At 41.7% G+C, this 21,895-nt stretch overlaps 1 protein-coding gene across 9 annotated transcripts in view; it reads left to right on the forward strand.

Moving 5' to 3' along the window:
* Window positions 1–21,895, forward strand: part of NUMB (NUMB endocytic adaptor protein) — a 121,721-nt gene that overhangs the window by 82,134 nt on the left and 17,692 nt on the right. For 7 of the 9 annotated variants that reach the window (XM_045013458.1, XM_045013461.1, XM_045013459.1 and 4 more), the window contains 2 exons: window positions 4,053–4,127; window positions 11,605–11,637. In XM_045013458.1, the coding sequence (XP_044869393.1) occupies window positions 4,053–4,127; window positions 11,605–11,637 (108 nt within the window). The remainder of the gene's footprint in view (window positions 1–4,052; window positions 4,128–11,604; window positions 11,638–21,895) is intronic. The other 2 variants (XM_045013463.1, XM_045013466.1) reach the window with 1 other exon arrangement.

Below are 21,895 nucleotides of genomic sequence, written 5' to 3' on the forward strand. Positions count from 1 at the left end.
CTACAGGGATTTTAGCTTCCTATAAAGGCATTGTGGGTGAAATCCTGGTGTAAAAGTGAAATCTGAGCATCTTAAGGCTGCAAGTTGGTGATAGTGTGGTATCGTTCATTCCTGGTTTTGGTTGCCCTGGAAGCAAAATGGAAATATGTTCAATACTGTGTTCTTACTATTTACATACTACTGGAAAAAAATCCAGGTTTTTGCAGAGAGGTTAGAGATGCCATGATCCTTGTATCAATGACTGCCTTTCACCAATGAATTTGCTGCTTCTCTGTCTATCAAAAAAATCTTTCACCCTGTGTAGACTTTGGTATGAAGAAGACATGTACCTGTTTTGTACAAAAACACATTAAGCTTTTGCCACCAACACTGTATTTGAGTTCCTGAAGGCTTTTAATGTCAATGGAACATTGTATGTCTGTAAAATACCATGCAGACCTATTGTGCTGTGTAACGAAGAACAAGTCTCTGCCAAAGGACTTGACAATCTAAACTGAATGTTTCTCCCTCCTTTGAGTGTTTTCCAGAATGGTCATTTTTGGGGACAATGAAAGATTGTGCAGAGGACTACTGGGCTTCTTCCAGTTTTGTAAACTCTTGTGTGGCCCCCTGAATTTAGTTGGTTCTAACACAATATATTGCTGCAGTGCCAACAGAACTTCAGTGAATTCTGTTGCCTTTCACCCACAATGCTGAACTCTGTAGATTAACTTTCCTTCATAAATTGTAGGGAACAGACCATGTCTTAACCCAGTGGTTCTCAAACTTTTGTACTGGTGACCCCTTTCACATAGCAAGCCTCTGAGTGCGAACATCCCCCCCCCCACTTATAAAGTAAAAACACTTTTATATATTTAACACCATTATAAATGCTGGAGGCAAAGCAGGGTTTGAGATGGAGGCTGAGAGCTTGCGACGCCCCATGTAATAATCTCGTGACCCCCTGAGGGGTCCCATCCCCCAGTTTGAGAACCCCTGTCTGAACCTAATTGGTTTGTTTCATCAGAATGTGAAATACAGGTCTACAGAACCATAATTGTTGCTTCATTAGTAGGTGTATCTGGCCATTTCTGTTAACATTTCAAATGTAAGATCAGACAGGAAGGTAAACTTTGTTTTTCAGATCTAAAGTTCTCTCTCTCTCTCTCGATGCTGGGAATTGTAAAGGTGTACCTTCCAAGTTTCTGGAAGCAAAATTGAAGCCTTATGATAGCCTAAATCAGGTGATATGTAAAGTAGTTTTTAGCATTGGTTAAATATGGGAGTCATATGCCTCTCCTCTGAGCTGGAGGTGAAAGCCACATTTTAAGAGTTGGAAATAAGGTTTCTAAAAATGAATGAATGGAGAGAACCAGCTGCTACTGTTCAGTTGGAAACTGTTTTTCTTCAAGGCTGAGCTAACAAGACAATAGCTACATTGTTGCAAGTTCTTTGTAGACAGTTTCTTTTAAAAATCTTGTTCTGTAGAGCACAACAAAGGCTGCAGGAATGTTTTTTTTTTTTTTAATTTCACTTGTAACATTCATCGTTGAAGTCAATAGCTGCTATCTTTTAGCTTCTGTCAAAATGATAGGATGAAAATAATATACTTTGTGTCTTTCATCCAAGGATCTCAAAGTTCAAGTGTAGAAAAAGTGCATTCTCTGTCTCTTCCCCAGTACATTTTGGGGAAGGCACAGCTGTGTGATTTATCTTTTTTTATAATTCATTGATGACTGATGTCGAATGAAGTCTGGATTGTGCTCTTGTGGAGTGGGCAGATATAGTTGATATGTAATAATGTCCCATTCATTGATGTGAAAGTGCTGTTGAAAACTGCTGCTGAAACTCATGTTCAAAACAGCAGCAACAGAGCTGGTGAAAATCAGAACATGACACTTCTCAAGGAGAGGTTTGGCAACATTTTGGAAAATGGCTGTCTTTTTTGTAGTGGGACATGAGGCAATGTTTATCCTACTGAACTTCTTTCTGAGCAAGGGGCAAGTTGCCAAGTACAGGGACTGAATTAGCTGGATCTATGTAGATGGAAACATTCTGCCTACACTAGTGTAAATGAGATGCACAAATAGTTCCAAGATTTTTTTGAACTATTCTGTATCCATAAGTGCAGTTTGGACATTTCCTTGGAAATAATATATTGGCCAAAATCCATGGATATGTGATGTGGTTTTACTAACTCAATGCTGATACCATGTTGGCATACGTTTGATCCTGGCTATGCTGACTTCTACATAGAACTGAAATAGTTTCTAATCTTGCTTATAAAGATTGATTATGCCCTAACCTATTTTTAACACAGTTTGGTCAGTCAAATTACAAAATTCAGATCATAATTCTCCATTGTTGCAGCTCCATCAGTGGTAGAAAACATGAAAGCAAAGCATAGAAGGACTCAGGCATTTTTACTATTGTCAAACAAGTCATGATTAAGTTGGAAGCTCAGTCTGTATATAGCTGCAATACAAAACTGTGCCTGGAAGCATGCATTTATAACTACTAAAAATGTATTATAATTGCTATTTGAATGCATTTTTAAAGAAATATAATCATATTTCAGTAATTACACTTCCTGTTCTAGTTAGGGAGTTTTATGAATGCAGGGCACTTCTCCCTTCTTGGATAAGTTTCCACAAAGGCCAAGTGAGCAGCATAATTGTAGTATTGCCGTCTGTAAGGGATTGTCTATACTTAAAAGGTTGTAGTGACACAGCTGCACTGCTGTAGTGCTTCAGTGAAGACATTACTTATGCTGACGAGAGCTTCTCCTGTTGGTGTAGGTAATCCACCTCCCTGAGAGGCAGTAGCTATGTCGATGGGAGAAGCACTTCTGTTGACGTAGCACCATCTGTACCGGGGGTTAGATTGGTAGAACTGTCACTTAGGGATAGGGATTTTCCACATCCCTGAGCAACATAGTTATATCGACAATAAGTTACTAGTGGAGACAAAGCCTCGATCAAAAATCTCAAGTTGGGTGTGGGATTGGCATAAAAACTAGATTTAAAAAAATGTATTCTTTGTCTTCTGGCTTTTGAATTTCTTGGGTTGCATTTTTCATTCATTTTCCCACATTCTCCTCAACCATAAGGATTAATAACTTTTTTTTTAATGAAAGCTGAGATTCCTGCCTAATCAGATGCCTTCAGGAGCTGGAGCTTTAAAAACACCAAATGTCATGAGTTGACAACACTGTTTGGATCACTCTAAAGTTAAATCTTTAATAGTTCACAACATCTAGAGCGTGGTATTTCAGCAAGGAGAAATCTTGAGGAGCTTGTAGTACTAGATTAGAATTATTTTAATGTCCAGTTTAACAAATTTTAAAGTATTTAGTTTTTAAATATAAAATTTCCTCCGAGTTGAATGTATGTCTTTCATTTCTTAATGCCCTGTGAAATGGTAAACTCCTCAATTTCTGATCGTGTAGCTCAATGGCTGACTTCTATCTTGTGTTATGCAAAAAAATTCTACAACTGAAAGTTTTAAAGATACCTTGCAATAAAATATTAAATGGTGGGAATGGATTGCTGAAGTAAAAGATATGGTAACCTGTGTTAACAGTATCATACAGCATTCCCACATTCTTTGCTGGTTAAGACTTTTAGATTTGGTTATTGAAGTAAACTTAAGCCTCATCTCATATTGGGTGCTATCTCTGAACATTTTAATTATGTTGCAGTGGCAGTACGAGGTCTTAAAGTACTCTAATCACTAGTAGGAAGAACATAAGGGGTAGGGCTCTTTACCAGAGTGCAAGTGTCTTTCTGAGATGGTTTGAGGTTAGTAAATGTTTGCCTTCTTGGTGCTGGGTCATCTTAAAAGTGCTATCCAGTATAGGCCTGAGTGACACAAAGCCACTTATGCACCTGATCACTAATTCCTGTGCCGTATACAGTAGGAATGCAAATCTGAGTCTCAGCTCACCCAGTATTTTTTTTTCTGTCAAGCATCTCATCTAGATTGGTATGGGTTGGAGGTGAGTGGCTTTTTGTAAGCATGTAAGTATTCAGAAGGGCTGCCATGAAGTCTAACTTTTTTCTCTTTCCTTGCAGTACTTGGGTCATGTGGAAGTGGATGAATCCAGAGGAATGCATGTCTGTGAAGATGCTGTGAAGAGATTGAAAGCTGTATGTATATCCGTTTCATCAAAATGTTGGCTCATGTGCTGTGAATGTTATGCCAAGATGTTGCTGATTCTGCAATAGCATTCCAGTTTCAAGTTGTGCACTTTTCACCTTATGTAAGAAAAAGTTGGATCATTTACAAGACCCATTGCATATGATTATAGAGGCACATGTTAATCTGGGAGTGGGAAGGGAGAGAGTTAAGTTTATTCTTCCTAGTTGTAGTAGCTAGTAGATATTTTCAAACAAGGGTTAGATAAAGAAAAATGGAGACAACAGTGACCCATACTGAATTGTTGTCCATGAAAGATTGTATTTTACTGTATTGATTAGATATGAAGAATGGCCTCTCCCTTTGGAGTCTGCCAGTACTATTACACCCCTTAAACAGGGGACTTAATCCACTCTTTATTACACACAGCACTACTGCTTGATTTGGGCTCCTCTTTCCTATGCAAAATAGACTAGTAGCATTACTTCATGCATGCCAAGCTTGGATCTGCTCAAAATGGCCTAAAAGATTACCTGGTTGTGATATCAGTATGGTGGGCTGCTCTTAGTTTGGCTTCTATAAACATTTGCTCCTGTGAACAGCACTTGTTCAAATGCTTTTTACTCCTGCATCTCACTTTAGGAGGCCTGGTCTACACTGGTGGGGGAATCGATCTAAGTTACGCAACTTCAGCTACGTGAACTACGTAGCTGAAGTCAACGTACTTAGACCTACTCACCGTGGTGTCTTCACTGCGGTGAGTCGACTGCTGCTGCTCCCCTGTCGACTCCACCTGCACCTCTCGTGGCAGTAGAGTACAGGCGTCGATGGGAGAGCACTCAGGGATCAATTTATCGCGGCTAGTTTAGACGATCCGGTGGGGAGTGTAGACATACCCGGAGATTGTGTCATCTATATGCTGTAGTGCTGTTGCCACAAAATCCTATGAAAGTAATGAAGTCCAGTTAGTCGGTTTGTTATCAAGGAATCAGGCTCCAAAAATCATATAATCATATCATATCTGGGGAGGAAGGGACCTCAGGAGATCATCTAGTCTAACTCCCTGCTCAAAGCAAGACCAATCTCCAGACAGATTTTTGCCCCAGATCCCTAAGTGGGCCCCCTCAAGGATTGAACTCTCAACCCTGGGTTTAGCAGGCCAATGCTCAAACCACTGAGCTATCTCCCTGCCCCAATCTTGAAGGTTAGGAGGGAAAATAAAATTCACCACAGGAATAATGCTAACTGATGGATACAGAACTCCAGTCCCTTTTATCATTTCCCCTGCACATCTTCACCGTGTAAGCTCTTCAGTGAAGCAGTTCATGGAGCTTCTGTTCAGTGGTGCAGCAAAATTACCTTAAAGTAGGTGTTGTTGCTGCACCTTTGCGAATTTATGGCATCTGCTGCCAGACTTCATTTTTAGCAAGTCACGTGGTTTCTCATTTGTTTCTTCTCTGCTAGCACACATAACAGAGGGTTGTTTTAGATTTCCTTTTCCTCCTCATGTTACGCTATAAAGTTTCTGAACTGACTTCAGTGCTTTGATTAAACTTCATCTTAAATCTTTTCTTTAATTTCTGGCCCAGCCAATTTATAGCAACAGGTTAAAGCTACACCCCATCTGTTCTTATTCAGTGTAGCAGTGATTGGTTGCTATTTTTGCAAACAGGGTTACAGAAGATGTAGTAAATGAGGCACTTTATCCTTTATCAGATTTGTGTTTTTAGCTACGTAAAAATCTAAATATAGACTGACCACACAATCAAGCTGCGTTCATTTTTGTCCTATCCTGTTCTATATAGGTTCTTCTACTTCCCTCATTGATGTAGTGTCTATGCTCCTTCTGTTAGTATATTAAGTGACATGGCTAACATCTGTTGTGTAGCTTATTCTTTTACTTATCCTCTCTCCAGGGGGAGAATTGTGTGCAGAATGGAGTGTTCTGTTCTGGTAGTTTTTTAAAAAACCTGAAACCCAAAAGCCAGTTAAGTATGGCTAAACTTACAACTAGTGAAATATGTACCCATTAAAAGTTCTTAAAGCACAGTGCATACTATTTCTTTGGAATCCATATAAGAGCACATATCTGATTTAGCTTGCTTGAATTACCAATACATATACCAAACTTAAATTGAGAATAAAAGTTAAAGGTTTAGCTGCTTTTCCTGTAGACAGCTAAATATATTCCTTGTAAATAGTTGAATTACCTAAATAGCCTGATAGATTATTTTAATTTGGTAACAAGTTTCCAAACTTAATGCAGCATTCAAGGTGGAGATAGCTTTTCTGCTTGTAAGAATCTAAAGGAGGTATTTGAATGATTTATTGTGAGGCTGATACAGAAAGTATGACAACAGTACATGCCTGTTCCAATTGCTGTCTTCATAGTCCTATCTCCCAGCTTGGAACCTGAGAAATGGACATAAAATTCTCAGCCATGCTACCTACTGTAAGATTACTGAGCCTACTTTTGGCAGGGATTTTTTTAATGGTGAAACTCCATGAAATTGAAGTTAATTTGGAGTTTGTCATTAGAATTTAAAACACTATCATTTGGGTTTTATTTTTGGAATATTTCCCTCTGTCCTTAGGAATCAGATTATTTGAAGCTCTTTACTTTTTTTGTTAAGGCTCGTGTGTGTGTCTGCCATGTGCAAGATTACTAAAATACAAGGCTTTTTTCCAGTAGCATTTTGGCATCCAACAATGGAATTAATCCTTAAGAGGGATTCTTGCATTCATCCTAAATTGGTAAATTGAGCTGCTCATCTTCTGCCCTATAACCAAATATATCAGTTTGGGCTGCAATCTTCTGACTTCGTTTACAGAGTGTCTGACCTTGAAGCTTTACTTCTCATATGGTTACAATGCCTTTAAATCTATGTTGCCTGTTCTGATTTTATGCCACTCTGACTTTTTTTTTTCAGAGAATGTATTGTTTTCTCAAAATCCAGTCAACAGGAACAATGGACATAGGATATATCTAGTTACAAGCAGAAGGGAATAGGTGATAGCAGTCTAGAGCTGTCAAAACACTTGCTTGGTTGGTAGCTCATCAAGTAGTTATGCTTATTTTTTTCTTTCTATATTTTAATAGTGTGGGATTTTTCCAAATTCCAGTTTTCTGGACTGCAATCAAAAGAATCTAGCAAAAACATTATGCATTGTCTTCTACCTCTTAGGCCTGACTCATCAGCCCAAACAAAATTTTATGGGATCCTTCAGGAAGAGTGTAAAACAGGAATCTCATTGAGAAAATAACTTTTTAATCCTTTTTCTCTATCTTCCTAAAAAAATAAATACAAATTGACTTCTCCAACACATTGGTGGGAAATGTCCCCTGATTTTTAGAGGGTTTTGTTGTCACCTATTAGTTGATTGTAGCATATTGACCAGTGTATCTTGCACAACTAAATTCACAGGTCCGACTTTTAATTGCAGTAGAATAGCTTCAAAGAGCCACTCCAGCTACACCTCTACCTCGATATAATGCTGTCCTCGGGAGCCAAAAAATCTTACTGTGTTATAAGTGAAACCGCATTATATCGAACTTGCTTTGATCCACCAAAGTATGCAGCCCCCTCCTCCCCAAGCACTCCTTTACCGTGTTATAGCTGAATTCGTGTTATATCGAGTCACGTTATATCGGGGTAGAGGTGTATTTAAAAAAAAGTCTGTGGATAGAGAGACCCTGCTAACCCTGGTATCTGCACTGTGCCAAACATTTAGTTTGTGACTGATAACTGATAACTCCTTCATTTTGAAACTTAAATACATGAGGAATGTGTCACATCAAAGATCCCAGTATAAATATAGAGCAGGATTAATCTTGCATGAGTGAGGTCATGACCTATGAAATGATTGTACTCAGATAATGAATCTGAAGTGTTGCTTAAAACTGCACTTGGATGCAGAAATAGACTGCATCTAAACATATGATTATAATTTCTATCTCCGTCCCATGAGTAGTCAACAAGATGTACTGTAGCCAGAAAAAGAGAAAAGCAGTACTACAGCATTGGTTGCCTGCCAGCTAAGAGTGAGTGGTACTTAACTGAAAATGTACTTTCATGTTCTGATGATGTTGGAAGTTTAGAAAAATTAATTTGAAGAAAAAAATTCAAAGTGAGCACTGTGTAGATTTGTCAACGAAATTTCTGTAACTGTAGCATATTCTATTACTGCAAGTTGATAGAGTCAGGATGCTAATTGTACTTACAATGTCTCCCCGGTAGAATAGACACTTAGAGTACATTAGAATTTCATTGCTTTTGAAGCCCTTTGTCCTATTTTGATGCAGTGGCACAGCAGTCTTATTTGTAGTTAAGGGGTCGTTATATCCATTTGTCATCTTATTAATATTCTTCTTGATGTGAACAATGGGGCTTGCGCTTTTCTATTGGTTGGCTGCATTACCAGTTGGATTTAAATTGCACATATATTAGTGTTATACTCAGACACTATATATGTATTTTTTGAAGCCACTTTACTGTCAATTAAAGAAATGTATATTGCAAATTGCAAAATCATTAACTTCATGCAGGATTTAAACTTACAGGTCTGTTGTATGTTACTCCTGTGCAAGGAGGCAGTACAAAGACAAGACTGTACTTTCTTGTCTCATGTCATATCTGTTTTGGTTTTAAGTTGCTGTAGTGTGTACTACCAGTTTCTAACTTGTCATTTTTTAAAAATAATTATGCATTTCTTTTAATATATGTTCTTGTTTTAGCAGGTAAAAGAAACATAATTTAATTGTTTTTAAAACATACATTATTTATCTCTAAACTATTAACTCTTAGTGCTATTTAAAAAACATTTTGCATGTTGTCTTTCCATTAACTTTTTCCTGGGGTGTTCAAAGAAAAATTCATGTTTAACAAGTGCTTTGCTGAGAGCAAAATTAATGATTAACCATCCCTGTAAAAATGAGGTCGCTTCTGGTGAATCTGTTTAGCTTTTGCTATATCTTTTAAAAGCTGTTACTTAGTAAAATCTATTGTATTAAACTCAACTTGGCAGCAGCATCCAGCCCCTTCTTATTAGGTACACCACAGTGTGATTAATTCATTAGTTCCCCAACTAATATTCAGTATGTCCCGTCCAAGTAGAGGAGTTTTTGCTTTTAAAAAAATCTTTCTTTGGAGCCTCTCTGCTGATATAAACCTTATGTAAGAACATCTCTAAGTTTTTAAAGAATGTATGTATGTTTAGATAGTAAAATGTGTAGTAAACATGAAATAATTACATCTGAAAAGAATTACAGGCTGAGAATGAAGGGCGGGTGGGGAGAAGTCAGGAAATGCAAGGTTAAGATTGATGGTGCTTGTCCCTTTTGAGTTTCCTGCCTTTGCTTGCCTGGTGTCAACCTTAGTTTTGTTTAAATATAGAATTTTGTGTTTTAACAATCAGTTTGACTCTCAGGATATGTATAAACATGCAGATCTTCAGTATAAAAAGGCTTAACTATTGGAACATTGGTATAGATGGTGTCTTAAACTGCAGTGGGAAATGAGATGAGATTTTTCCCTGCTGTGGGTAGAGAGATCCTCCACTGGTTACTGCTATTCCATTAGGTTGTTTCCTACAGGATAGCTTACAATCTTTCACTGGCAGAGATATGAGCTGGATTATCTCTAACTTGAATAATTCTATGACATTGTGGCATAGTGTGCCACCTCTGCAAATACTTTGGAGGGATAGCAAAGGCAGCATCATGCTCTTTAGGAGCCTGCCATTAATTATTGAATGGACATGCATATAGACATGGGGTATGAGTGAGCAGGTGTTTTGGGTTCTAACTCAAGAAGATTGTACCTACCTCAGATGTATGTGAGTGTTTAGTCTCTTGTTAGACTTTGGCACCAAAGGTGAAGCCAGTAAAATATATATGAATGAAATTGCATGGTAAATACACTTGAAATTTGCACATCTTACCCAAGTAACTTGTCCATTTTTGTTCAACACCCCCACCACCAAAATCAAGCCCATGATGTGAAGCTATGTAGAGCACTCATGTTCAATTATTTCACTGAATCACCTTCCCTCTGTGAGCTGACTTCTGTTGGATACACTTCAGAGATGCCTTGTTCATCCTGAGGGTCTGGGAAGTACGATGAATGCCTAGTGTTCCTCTTTTGTGTAAAGAGGTAACATTGGAAGGTTTCAAAATGAGTTTTGTGAGGAAACTCATCTTGAAAGTGGGACAGCTAAAGCACAGATAAAGAGAATCTTCAAGATTCCTGATAGGGAGTATAGGACCCCCAGGACATAGGGAAGTGCAAGAAAAGGGTGGGCACAAAAATGATCTATATTGTAGAGTACTTGCCAAGCTTAATTCTTTGTTTAGCTTAAACAGCTTCAGTTTAAAAAACAGGCTTCTGAAACAAGTGAACTTCTTGGCATTTACAATAAAAAAGAAACCAACGACAAAAGCAGCAAAAATTCCTTTGCTTTCAGAGGAAATTGAGAGAGCACAGAGAAGCAGACCCTCAGAACTTTCAGTCCAGAGCAGTGATCCCCAACCTTTTTTGTCTGGCGGGCACCGGACGACGAGCCACCGAGGACCGTGGCTGGCAGATGAGCATCCGCCAAAATGCCGCTGAGAAGCAGCAACGTCACTAGGCGTCGCCGCTGACAAGCAGCAGCATCCAGAGGCGTCGCCACTGAAATGCCACCGTCAAGCAGCGTCATCCAGAGGTGTCACCGCCGAAATGCCACCGAAAATCAGTGGCATTTCAGCGGCTATGCCTCTGGATGACGCTGCTTCTCGGCAGCATTTCGGCGGATACTCGTCCGCCGGACAGTATGCGGGCGCACAAAGATGCCCCGCCGGGCGCTATGGTGCCCATGGGCACTGCGTTGGGGACCACTGGTCCAGAGCAAGTTTTGTATGGCTGAGTTCTAAATTCCAAAAACTGGTTTATAGTGGAAATGGGGTCCCAAAAGTGTCTCTCTGTATTTAACTGTGTGCTATTCCGGCAATTTTAGATGTTTCTCCAGTTTGCAAATATTTGTCTTGGGAATCCTCATTTTCATGTGAAGCAAACTCTGTTATGATAAAAATTAAAAATTTACATTTCTCAGTGGTTTTAAACTACAGAATCTGGATTGTTTAATCTCCACACCTGCTGCCAAGTTTGATTTATAACCTTACTAAAGAGAACTAAACAGGAAGACTGCTGCAAACAAAATAACCACTTTGCATGGAATTGGGTCTCAGGTTCAGTTCAGTTCTCGTTTCCCTCTTTTCACCAGTTTTGGGGCTGTAGCTTCTGATCTTATTAGCATTCCACGTAAAACCTGTTTATCTGCATTTTCATGGGATTTTTCACATTTGCCTGTCACATTTTCTATGGCTAACTCTAAACACCCCTTACTTTCCCTCCATTTCCCAACTCTTGTATGTACTTGTTGGTTTGAAATTCTGGGACACTTTAGCTACCTACAGTAATAGCACTCGACTTGTCCCCCCTGTTCCTCCAGGAAAGGAAGTTCTTCAAAGGCTTCTTTGGAAAAGTAAGTTTAATGCCTCATTTGTGCTTGCACTATAAGGAGTTACATCCCTGGTATAGCACTGTCATAAATCAAAGTGTTATACAAGCCACAGCAATCCATTTCAGAATGTGTCTACTTCTGACTGAGATGACCTGGAATGACACTTGTCAAGAAAATAATCTGGGTAAAAGGCAGCCCAAAATAACAATCTAATGACAGGCTGATGGTATGCAAAATTCCAGTTTTTAAATGGTTTGGTCTCCCTGACAAAACCGCAGCACTAGATTGGTAATGCTGTTAATACTTCCCCTCTGGTCTCCTGAGCTCAGATTTGGACTAGGTCATATGGAAGACGGACTGATGTATTAGAAGTTTGTTCACATCCTGAAATCATTGCAAAGTTGACCCTGAACTGCAGCTTTCGATAGTGTAGGGAGAAAATACTGGTAGGCACAGTGCTATCCATATTACACCTCCCTTTCCTGAGAACCAAATTAATTTAAGGCCATATGAGGATGGGGCAAAAACTTAGGTTTTGTTTATATATTTTTCTTACCAAAGTTAAGATAATGCATAACACTGTGGGACTCAGAAACCTGCTGTCTGCTATATTTTGTTTCAGTGCAGTGCTACTCAGGAAAGCAACCTCTTAGTGCGAGTGTGTGTGTGAATATAAATTCTCCATGTTGGTGTACTGTACCAAAAGTTATTTTGCGTGGGCACACATTCTTATAGGGCAAAGATTGTAATCCTCTAACAATTCAAATTGCTTTCCTCTAGTACATCAGTAATCTGTGCCTTCCTTGTACATGGGGAACAGAAGCTATGTTAAACCATTTTAAAAAGTTTTAACTTTGCTTTAACTTATACAGGACAAATAAGAGGATTTGATTTTGAAATATCTTGTAAAGTGTAAGCTTAGCTTAAACACCTATTAGTGGTTTGAATTTTAAAATGTTTTTATTACATTTACTGCTTAAAGAGGAAAAGCTTTTATGGCAGATTCTCTGATCAGAAGTTTCTTCCACCCTGGTTGGGGAGTAAAAGCAGAATTACTTTCAGTAGACCTTTGGAGAAAATTGAAGTTCTTTGAATAGGTGCACCTGGTATTCCAGGGCACTGGAGCCAGAGAATCTCACCCAGCAGTACCTGTAGGGGTGGCACTCATGCCTTGTAGCTGTAGTCACTCCCATAGCTATGAGGCTGTGCTGCCACAGCTGCTCCCCTCCCCCAGTTCCTTCTCACCACCCATGGCTGGAATCAAAGCTCTGTGGTAGTTACCTCAAGTTTTCTACCTCCCTAATTTTCTGAGTTTTCCCCGCCTCTTCGTGTATATAGTCAGTAATACTATAGATAGTGTTAGTGAAGTTAGGATACTTATTGCCCTGCGTTATGCCCTCGCCAGTGTTCAAGCACTGCCTGTTGAGGGTAGGGGGATGTTGAATAGTGATCCCTATACGAGTTGCTTGCTGGGTTTAGGTGAGGGACACGCTAAGGAGTGATGCTCCTGTCATGGTTACCCCCTCACTTGAAACTGGGGGGTTTCAAAGTGAGGACCAGCATGTATTCCCCCACCCTAAAATCCTAGGGTAGGTCTCCTTTTCGCTGCCACCACCTCGGTCAATTTACGTGGGCCGGGACACCCCTGTTTTCCCCCCTGCCTCTTTCCAAAGGCGTTCCCTGGGGAAACACAGATCAACTCACAGAGGGAGAAACCTCCCCCCTCCCCTCTCTGCCCAGAGATAAGCTGTCTCACCACCGAGAGAGAGATTCTTAGCCCCACCCCCTGTATTCACAGTGGAGGGATTTAATCAAATCTGTATAGAAAGAATTTATTAAAAGAAAAACAAGAACAATACAGAATCTCTATGAGCCCAAGCTGGACACTCATAGGGTATAACCTTGCTAAGTTCTGGAGAGAATCCTCTCTCCTTCTCAGTACAACAATACAGGCAGAATTAAGAATAATCAATAACAAACACACAGAATTGCAAGCATAGGATTATTAGGTGAGGACACAAAGTATCTTTCTAATACTCACTATCTTGACTAGAAGAAATTAGTTCAGAAAGGTGGAAATTTGTAGACTTGATTAAAACATCTGGACTCTTGTAACTCCAAACGGCTAAGAACAATACACACACACACAGAGGGAAAAAGTTCCCTCCTAGGACTTTCAAATTCTCTTCCCTGATTGGTCCTCAGGTCAGGTGCCCACCAGGTACTATGTGTTAACACTTTACTAACTATTCATGACAGCTCCATTTGTAAGTTGTTTACCAAAAGGATCAAGGTGGCCAGAGACGTAAGCGTGAAGCAGAACTTTCTCAAGCAGGCTGTAAGTCCTGTTTTGGCACTGAGGGCCACATCTGATTGGTGGTCACCTTCGGACTGGGTGATTGAGGCTCTCCCCCTTCCAGTGCTTGCGTCTCCCCCAGGAGATGGAGGAGCTGTTCACCCTCTGCGGGCGCGGAGGAAGAAGTCCCGTAAAACTAATCAGGACCATCTCAGGCCTTGTGGCGTTTCCTTCTTTTCTAAAAAGAGTACAGACCAGCACCATACCACTTTCAGCGCACAGGTTTGAGCAGGTCCACCAAATACTCCTTGGTACCAGGCTGAGACTACCAAGAACCTCTATAGTTGATTCCAGTTCCAGCTTTAGAGTGTCCGTTGAGTCTGGTACTGGCGACATAAATGCCGACACTGACTGTCTCCATGCTGGTGGCATACCAAGTGGCTGCAGATTTACTCTGCCTGTCTGTTCCAGACTCTACACTCATCCAGCACTTTTTTGAGGCCACAGCCTCCACTGTCTAGTCGACACCATCTGGTCGTGTCGTAGAGACACAGGGCCCATCAACGCTGCAGCCTATAGAATTGAGGCCAGTGCCAGGCCCAGCACCAAGGACTTAGTTGGCACTGGTACACTCCTCAGCACCAATGTTGTGTCCATAGGAAATCCTGCCTTCTGCTTCCGTACTGCTGCTCACCTGTATACCAATGCTTTCCCCAGCACCGGGGGTGGGTGACACACATTCAGTATTGGCTGTGCTGATACCTCATTGGCAAGAGTACTGTTGTCTGTCTGCTTCCCCCACGAGTCTCACTGCATTCTTTAGGGATCATAGAATCGTAGGACTGGAAGGGACCTCAAGAGGTCATCTAGTCTAGTCCCCAGCATTCATGGCAGGATTAAGTATTATCTAGACCCCATCCCTGACAGGAGTTTGCTTAACCTGCTCTTTAAAATCTACAGTGAATAAGATTCCACATCGTTGTAGGAAATTTATTCCCATGCTTAAGCACCCTGATAGGAATTTTTTCTTAATGTCCAACCTAAACCGCCCTTGCTGCAATTTAAGCCTATTGCTTCTTGTCCTATCCTCAGAGGTTAACGAGAACAATTTTTCTCCCTCCTCTTTATAACAACCTTTTAAAGTCAGGGCTGGGCAAACTATGGTACCAGGCCAAATCCGGCCTGCCAGCCATTTTAAGCCAGCCCTTGAGCTCCCACTGGGGAGCAAGGTCTGGGGCTTGCCCTGCTCAGGCACTCCAGCCAGGGCACAGGGTCAGGGGCCGCTCCATGCGGCTCCCAGAAGGAGCGGCATGGCCCCCCTCCGACTCCTACACGCTCCAATGGGAGTTGCAGGGACAGTGCCTATGGATGGGGCAGCATGCAGACCTGCCTGGCCGTGCCTCCGCATGGGAGCCGGAGAAGGGACATGTCGCTGCTTCTGGTAGCCGCTTGAGGTAAGAACCACCAGCGCCTGCACCCCTGAGCCAAGCCCCAACCCCCTGCCCGAGCCCTGATCCCCGTCCTGCCCTCTGAACCCCTCGATCCCAGCCCAGAACACCCTCCTAGACCCCAAACTCCTCATCCCCAGAGCCCACACCCCATTCCCCTGCCCCAGCCCGGAGCCACTTCCTGCACCCTGAACTCCTCATTTCTGGCCCCACCCCAGAGCCTGCACCCCCAACCAGAGCCCTCACCGCCTCCCACACCCCAACCCAATTTTGTGAGCATTCATGGCCTGCCATACAATTTCTATTCCCAGATGTGGCCCTTGGGACAAAAAGTTTGCCCACCCCCGTTTTAAGTACTCAAGGGCTGTTAATCATGTACCCTCTGTCTTCTCTTCCCCAGACTAAACAAACCCAGTTTTTTTCAATCTTTCCTGATAGGTCATGTTTTCTAGACTTTTAAAATAATTTTTGTTGCTCTTCTCTGGACTTTCTCCAATTTGTTCACATCTTTCCTGAAATGGAACTGGACACACTACTCCAGTTGAGGCCTAATCAACACGGAGCAGAGTGGAAGAACTGCTTCTCGTGGCTTGCTTACAACACTCCTGCTAATACAACACAGAATGATGTTTGCTTTTTTTGCAACAGTGTTACACTATTCACTCATATTTAGCTTGTGATCTGCTATGACCCCTGGTATACTCTGGTGGTGCAGAGGCGCTATTATGGCAGTCAGCAGCAGCACCATTCACTGCACTTCATTGGGCAGTCTTTTTCCACAAGGTAGCAGGACTACCCTGGAAAGGGTCATATGTCTTGGAGGCAAATGCCTTTTGGTTCTGGTTTCAGTCTGTTGACTTGTCCCCGTCCCCATCCTCTGGCATCTACTAAGCACCAATTTTGTCTTGTGTATCCAGGGCGGAGATCCAGTCATGATTTTTACATTCCTGTCCTCCGTTTGGGGACAAGATGGCTAATTTTTATGATGCTTGGGACTTGATTACCATGGACAGCTGGGTCCTAACTTGATCTGATATTGCTTATGCCATCTAGTTCCTTTCCATCCTTTCTCCCCTCCCTCCTTCCCATCCTTTTCAGGGACCTCTCTTGTGAGACACTGCTCCTCGAGTAGGTTCAGTCTCTGCTAGACTTGGGAGCTGTGGCATAGGTTCCTCTGCAGCAACAGGATTGGGGGTTTTATTCCTGGTACTTTCTGGTTCCCAAGTCCAAGGGAGGGGTATATCAGGTACGTGGAGGCTCACCCTAAAAACTGTCCTAATATTAAATCACAATGACTGGCTTGCTGCCCTGGACCATCGAGATACTTATTTCCATGTAGCGATTTTCCAGAGCCACAAGAGATTCCTATGGTTTGTTGTGTTGAACCAGCACTATCAATACACCAAACTCAGTTCCCCGGATCTTTACCCAATGTAGGTTGTGGTGATTGTGTACCTCAGGTAAAAAGAAATTCATATCTTCCATATCTGGATGATTGGTTGCTGAGAGGCAAGTCCAGGGAAGAGGTCCTCTCCTACGTGTACATATCAGTACACTTACTCAATTGCTTGGGCCTCACCCTAAACAGGAAGTCAGCATTGATCACCATTCAAAAAATCTAGTTCCTTGGGGCCCTAATAGATTCTAGTAGTCTGAAACATTTTCAGATGATTCATCGCCTTTGTCTGGAGCTCAACCCTCTACCACAGCTTGAGTATGCCTGAGGCTGCTGGATCACATGACTATGTACACACAAATGATCCATTTTACCAGATTGCATCTTTGCCCCCAACAAATGCTGCTGAAGTCAGTCGATCATCCGACCCATCATCCCTTGGACAGACTTGTCCAACTTCCTCTACCGATCCGAGATGCCTTATGGTGATGGAGGTTCAGGGCAGTATATGCCAGGGCATTCTTCTTGCTTGGCCCCCACCGACTAGGATTATTGTCAATGACAGTTCCTTAAGAAGATGGGGAGCACATCTGGGGTCGCTGAAAATTCAGGGCCTGTGGTCAGAATAGGAAGCTTCGCTGCATATCAACATCTTCCAGCTTCAATGACTCACACTTTCCAAGGTCACACCAAGGGCTCAGTGGTTCACATACTCACATCGTGGTGGTATTGTTGGTATTATGCAAACAGACAGGGAGGAGCACACAAGTGTTCTGTGTCAGGAGGTGATCTTGCTCCGGCAGTTTTGCATCGGAAAGAACATTACTCTGGTGGCTGATTCTTTACCCCAGGTCAAGTAATTTGCAGATTGACTTAGCAAATGTTTTCCCTAAGTCATGAGTGGTCTCAGAAGCCCAGTTGAGGGCACATCTGGCTGCGATTTCGGTGTTTCCAGGGGCAGTTGGTATTTTTTAATATTATGGTAACAAGGTTCTTGAAAGGAGTATCTCATCTCCACCCACCAGTGAGAGGAAAAAGTACTTTGTGGACCCTTAGTACAGTCTTAATGGCTCCGATGGGACTGCCATTTAAGCCTCTGGCATCTTTTTTTTCCTCTCCTTGTGCCAAATATTGCATTTCTGGTAGCAATAACATGTGCAAGGAGCGTGTGAGAGTTGTAGGCTTTGATGGCAGAGCCTCCTTACATACAGCTTTCCTAAGACAGTGACCTTGTGGCCATTCACTAAGATTTTATCTAAAGTGGTTTTTCAATTAATTTTAACCTAGCGGTGTGCTTACCACATTCAGCCCTGGCAGAGCAGTGTCTTCACATGCTGGATGTCAGGCAGTGCCTAGCCTTTTACCTGGACAGGACTAAACCTCTTCATGATTCTCCATGTCTGTGTTATATGCAGACTGAATGAAAGGACAAGCAGTCTCTTCGCAGGTGATTTCTAGGTGGATAACGTCCTGTATCAAGACAGCTTATGAAATAGGTCTGACAACACACCCACGAAAGGTGCAACTTCATTCTGGGAGAGCTCAAGCTATGTTGATGGCATTCTTAAATGCTGTTTTAATATTGGATGTCTGCAGGGCTGCCATTTGGTCAGCTGTACATATGTTTCTGAACCATTATGCCACTACCGCAGCATGCAGAGCAGACACAAACTTTGGGAAGGCAGTTCTGCAATCCTTGCTTAAATAGACTCCAAGCCACATCTCCTGTGAGTACTGCTTGTGTCACCTACATGGCATACTTGGCTGCATCTGCTCTAAGAAGAAAAAAGTTACTTACCTGTATTATAACTGTTCTTCAAGATATGATGCAGAAGGGTATTCTGCAATCCTCCCTCTCTCCCTTCCGCATCAGAGTCTATGCACTTGACCTTCGGTGTGAAGGAACTGAGGGAGGCTGGGGCTCCTCCCTCATATAGCTGGGGGAGGAGCTACAGCCATGAGTACAACCATACGGGTACTGCTAGGCCAGATTCTCTGGCTGCTGTGCACACGCGCACACACACCCCTACAAAGAATACACCTCTGTATCACGTCTCGAACAGTTACAGTAGAGATAAGTAACAGTCTTTACAGTACACACCACATAGAGAAACAGCTACATCTCCATCCATATTCCTATAAGCTGGGAAACGCACATTCTGCTGTGATGGGTATAAATAATGAAGTGAGAGGCTTTGACTCACGGCCCACGTATCATATTTGGGAGGTGTCATATAGGACAGATCTAATTAGATTGCTCTGTTGTAAAAGCAACATTTAGAGAAGACTCTGCCTAAAACAGCTACAACACTTTGATTGGAAGTTTGTGCTGTTTACAGCTTAGAATTAAAAATGTTTCTTACCTAATGGGGAAGGGAGAAACCACAAAGTTATCACATTAAATGAGATGTCTGCTTTCTCTTTGGCATTCCTATCCAGTGTCATGCTAAATAATACAAAAGGAGAGATGTGATTGGGTACAGGAACATAAATTACACATAGCAACTCTTAAAGAGAAATATCTTGCGCACACTTTCAGGAAAGAGAGCTTATTAAATACTTGAACTCATAAGACTCAGCAACTCCTTTTTCTGATAGGCAGTATTTTGCTACAGTTTTTCTCATCTTGCTCTTTGTTTTTTTGCAATTTCCAAAAAGAAAAAGGTTTGATTCCCTTTCAGTCCATTAAGCTTTCAATCAGCATTTAAAAACAGTTATCCTAACCACTAGTGAAGGTATCATTTAAGAAATTGGTATGTTAATTGCCTAAATTATGAAGTTGAAGTTCGTCTTGCAAATCTAGTGGGGAAATCTGTCTTTCATATAACAAAGTATAGCTTTTACCAGGAATATCTGTAATAAATTGTTTACATGCACCTTTGGCTATTTCATCTGTACATTCCCTACTGATCAGCTTCCACTGAAACTAATTCAGGTGTTCCAAAGCTTCTAGGAGCTTAAAACTACCACAAGTGTTTATATTTAAAAAAAAAAACAACCTAAGCAAAACACTTGCTTGATGTGATAAGAAATCAGACCTGGACCAGTGACATATGAATAGATCTATCTTTCAACCATCCAGGCGTGTGCTTCTAATGGGGGGTGGGGGGGAATAACTTGTGGCTAACTTTGAAAGGTTCCAAGGTAGTACACCTTAAAATCATAAAATTAAGTATGAAAATTCTATTTGACGGTCATTAAAAGTTCCTAAAGCCTCATTTTCTGAGCCCTGTGCAACACATAAATGTATGTCCCACCTTTATAGATGGAAGGGTGCAATTTGTTTAAAATAAAACTTGTCTGCGGTGGAGTTGTGATGAGTAAGCTCAGGTGAGATGGTCAGCACATGTATTCCACTGGCACATATATTTATGTGTAAAGTGTAGGCATGCATATGTCAGGGGCATATGCCTGTGTTTGCCAAAAGCTGGGAATGGGCAACGGGATGGATCTCTTGATGATTACCTATTCTGTTCATTCCCTCTGGGGCACCTGACATTGACCACTGTCAGAATACAGGATGCTAGGCTAGATGGACCTTTGGTCTGACCCAGCATGGCCATTCTTAAGTCTCTGTGTATATATACATAGAAGTTATAAATTTATCTGTGTATTTTTGTATAGGGTTCAGACTTCAGAGTTGACACAGCAACAAAATGAATGGAAACAGCTCATACCTCTTAAGGTATGTCTACATCGCAATTAAAAGCCTGCGGACGACCTATCCAACTGGCTCAGGAAGGGGCTGTTTAATTGTAGTGTAGATGTTTGGGCTTGGGCTGAAGCCTGGGCTCTAGGACCTTGTGAGGTGGAAGGATCCTGACAGCCCAAGCCCAAACATCTGTACTGCAATTAAACAGCCCTTTAGCCCTAGCCCAGCGAGCCCGAGACAGCTGGCACAGGCCAGCCGCATGTGTCTAATTGCAGTGTAGCTATACCCTTAAGCTACGTCTACACTTGGAGCTAGGAGTGTGATTCCTGGTTCGCATAGACATGCACTAACTCTCATTGAGCTAGCATGCTAAAAATAGTAGTGTAGCCACGGCACCACAGGCAGTGATGGGCAGAAGCATGGGCTAGCCACACTACGGACAAATCTATGGGGTCCAGATGGGTTTGTATTCAGAGTGGCTAACCCATGCTGCTGCTCACCGCTGCCTCTGGTGCCATGGCTATACTACTATTTGTAGTGTGCTAGCTCAATGAGTGCTATCCTGAGTGTCACGCCGCCAGCTCCAAGTGTTGGATGTAGCCTGAGCTGCTATTTTAGTCAAAGGCAGTGCTAACTGGCTGACATTCAGAAATCTGTCTTAATCTAACTGGCTAGAAACTTGGATTTAAAAATGAAATATTTTATTTTGCAGTATCTGAGTCTAAGTGGTTAGCTAGATGCATAGTGGTCAGGACTGTTTTACTTCGCTGTTTTAAAGCTTTTAATGTCACAAAACTTGCATATAGACATGCAACTTAGTAATTCCTCATTGCCTCTTAATTTTAACATCTTAACTGCCATGAGAAACACTATTCTTTAGGAAAGAACTTGAACTTCAGTCTGCTGCTTTCTTCTACTTACTGATGTCCATTTTTAGGCATTGATGTAGCCCACTGGTCGGTGTGTCATGCATCCCCTCTGTGCCCAGTCCACAGAGAATGCAAATCTCTTATAGCTCTCATCTTGTAGACTCATGCTTTTAGCTCTGGAGATACCCGGTTCAGTTCTCCAATATTGATCAAGATGGTGGCTATCACATTGGCACAGATTAGAACTCGTCATAAGGTTATGTTCAGAAGTAAGATGTTCCTGCTGATTCCAGACTGAATTAGAGCACATCTGATTTAGCATTGCTATGAAGCCTGTACTTTAACAGCACTGATATACAGTAATCCAAAAGCTACCTGTACGGAGTTGAGGGGCTGCTGTAGTCTCTGCATATATCCTTGGTGGAAATCAAGATGGAGTTCCCTAATAACATAAGTTGAGACTATTTTGGTCCAGCATAACTTGTTCATTTGCGTGTCTGATACTTTCAGCACCTATAACTTTTGGCTTTTGCTCACTCACATTGTTGATTATACTTGATGTAATACACTGGGGTCTCTGGCACAACTTAATCTATGTAGCCTGGTGAATGGGATGTC

This window comes from Mauremys mutica, chromosome 4 (genome assembly GCF_020497125.1).
Source record: "Mauremys mutica isolate MM-2020 ecotype Southern chromosome 4, ASM2049712v1, whole genome shotgun sequence".
Taxonomy (NCBI): domain Eukaryota; kingdom Metazoa; phylum Chordata; order Testudines; family Geoemydidae; genus Mauremys; species Mauremys mutica.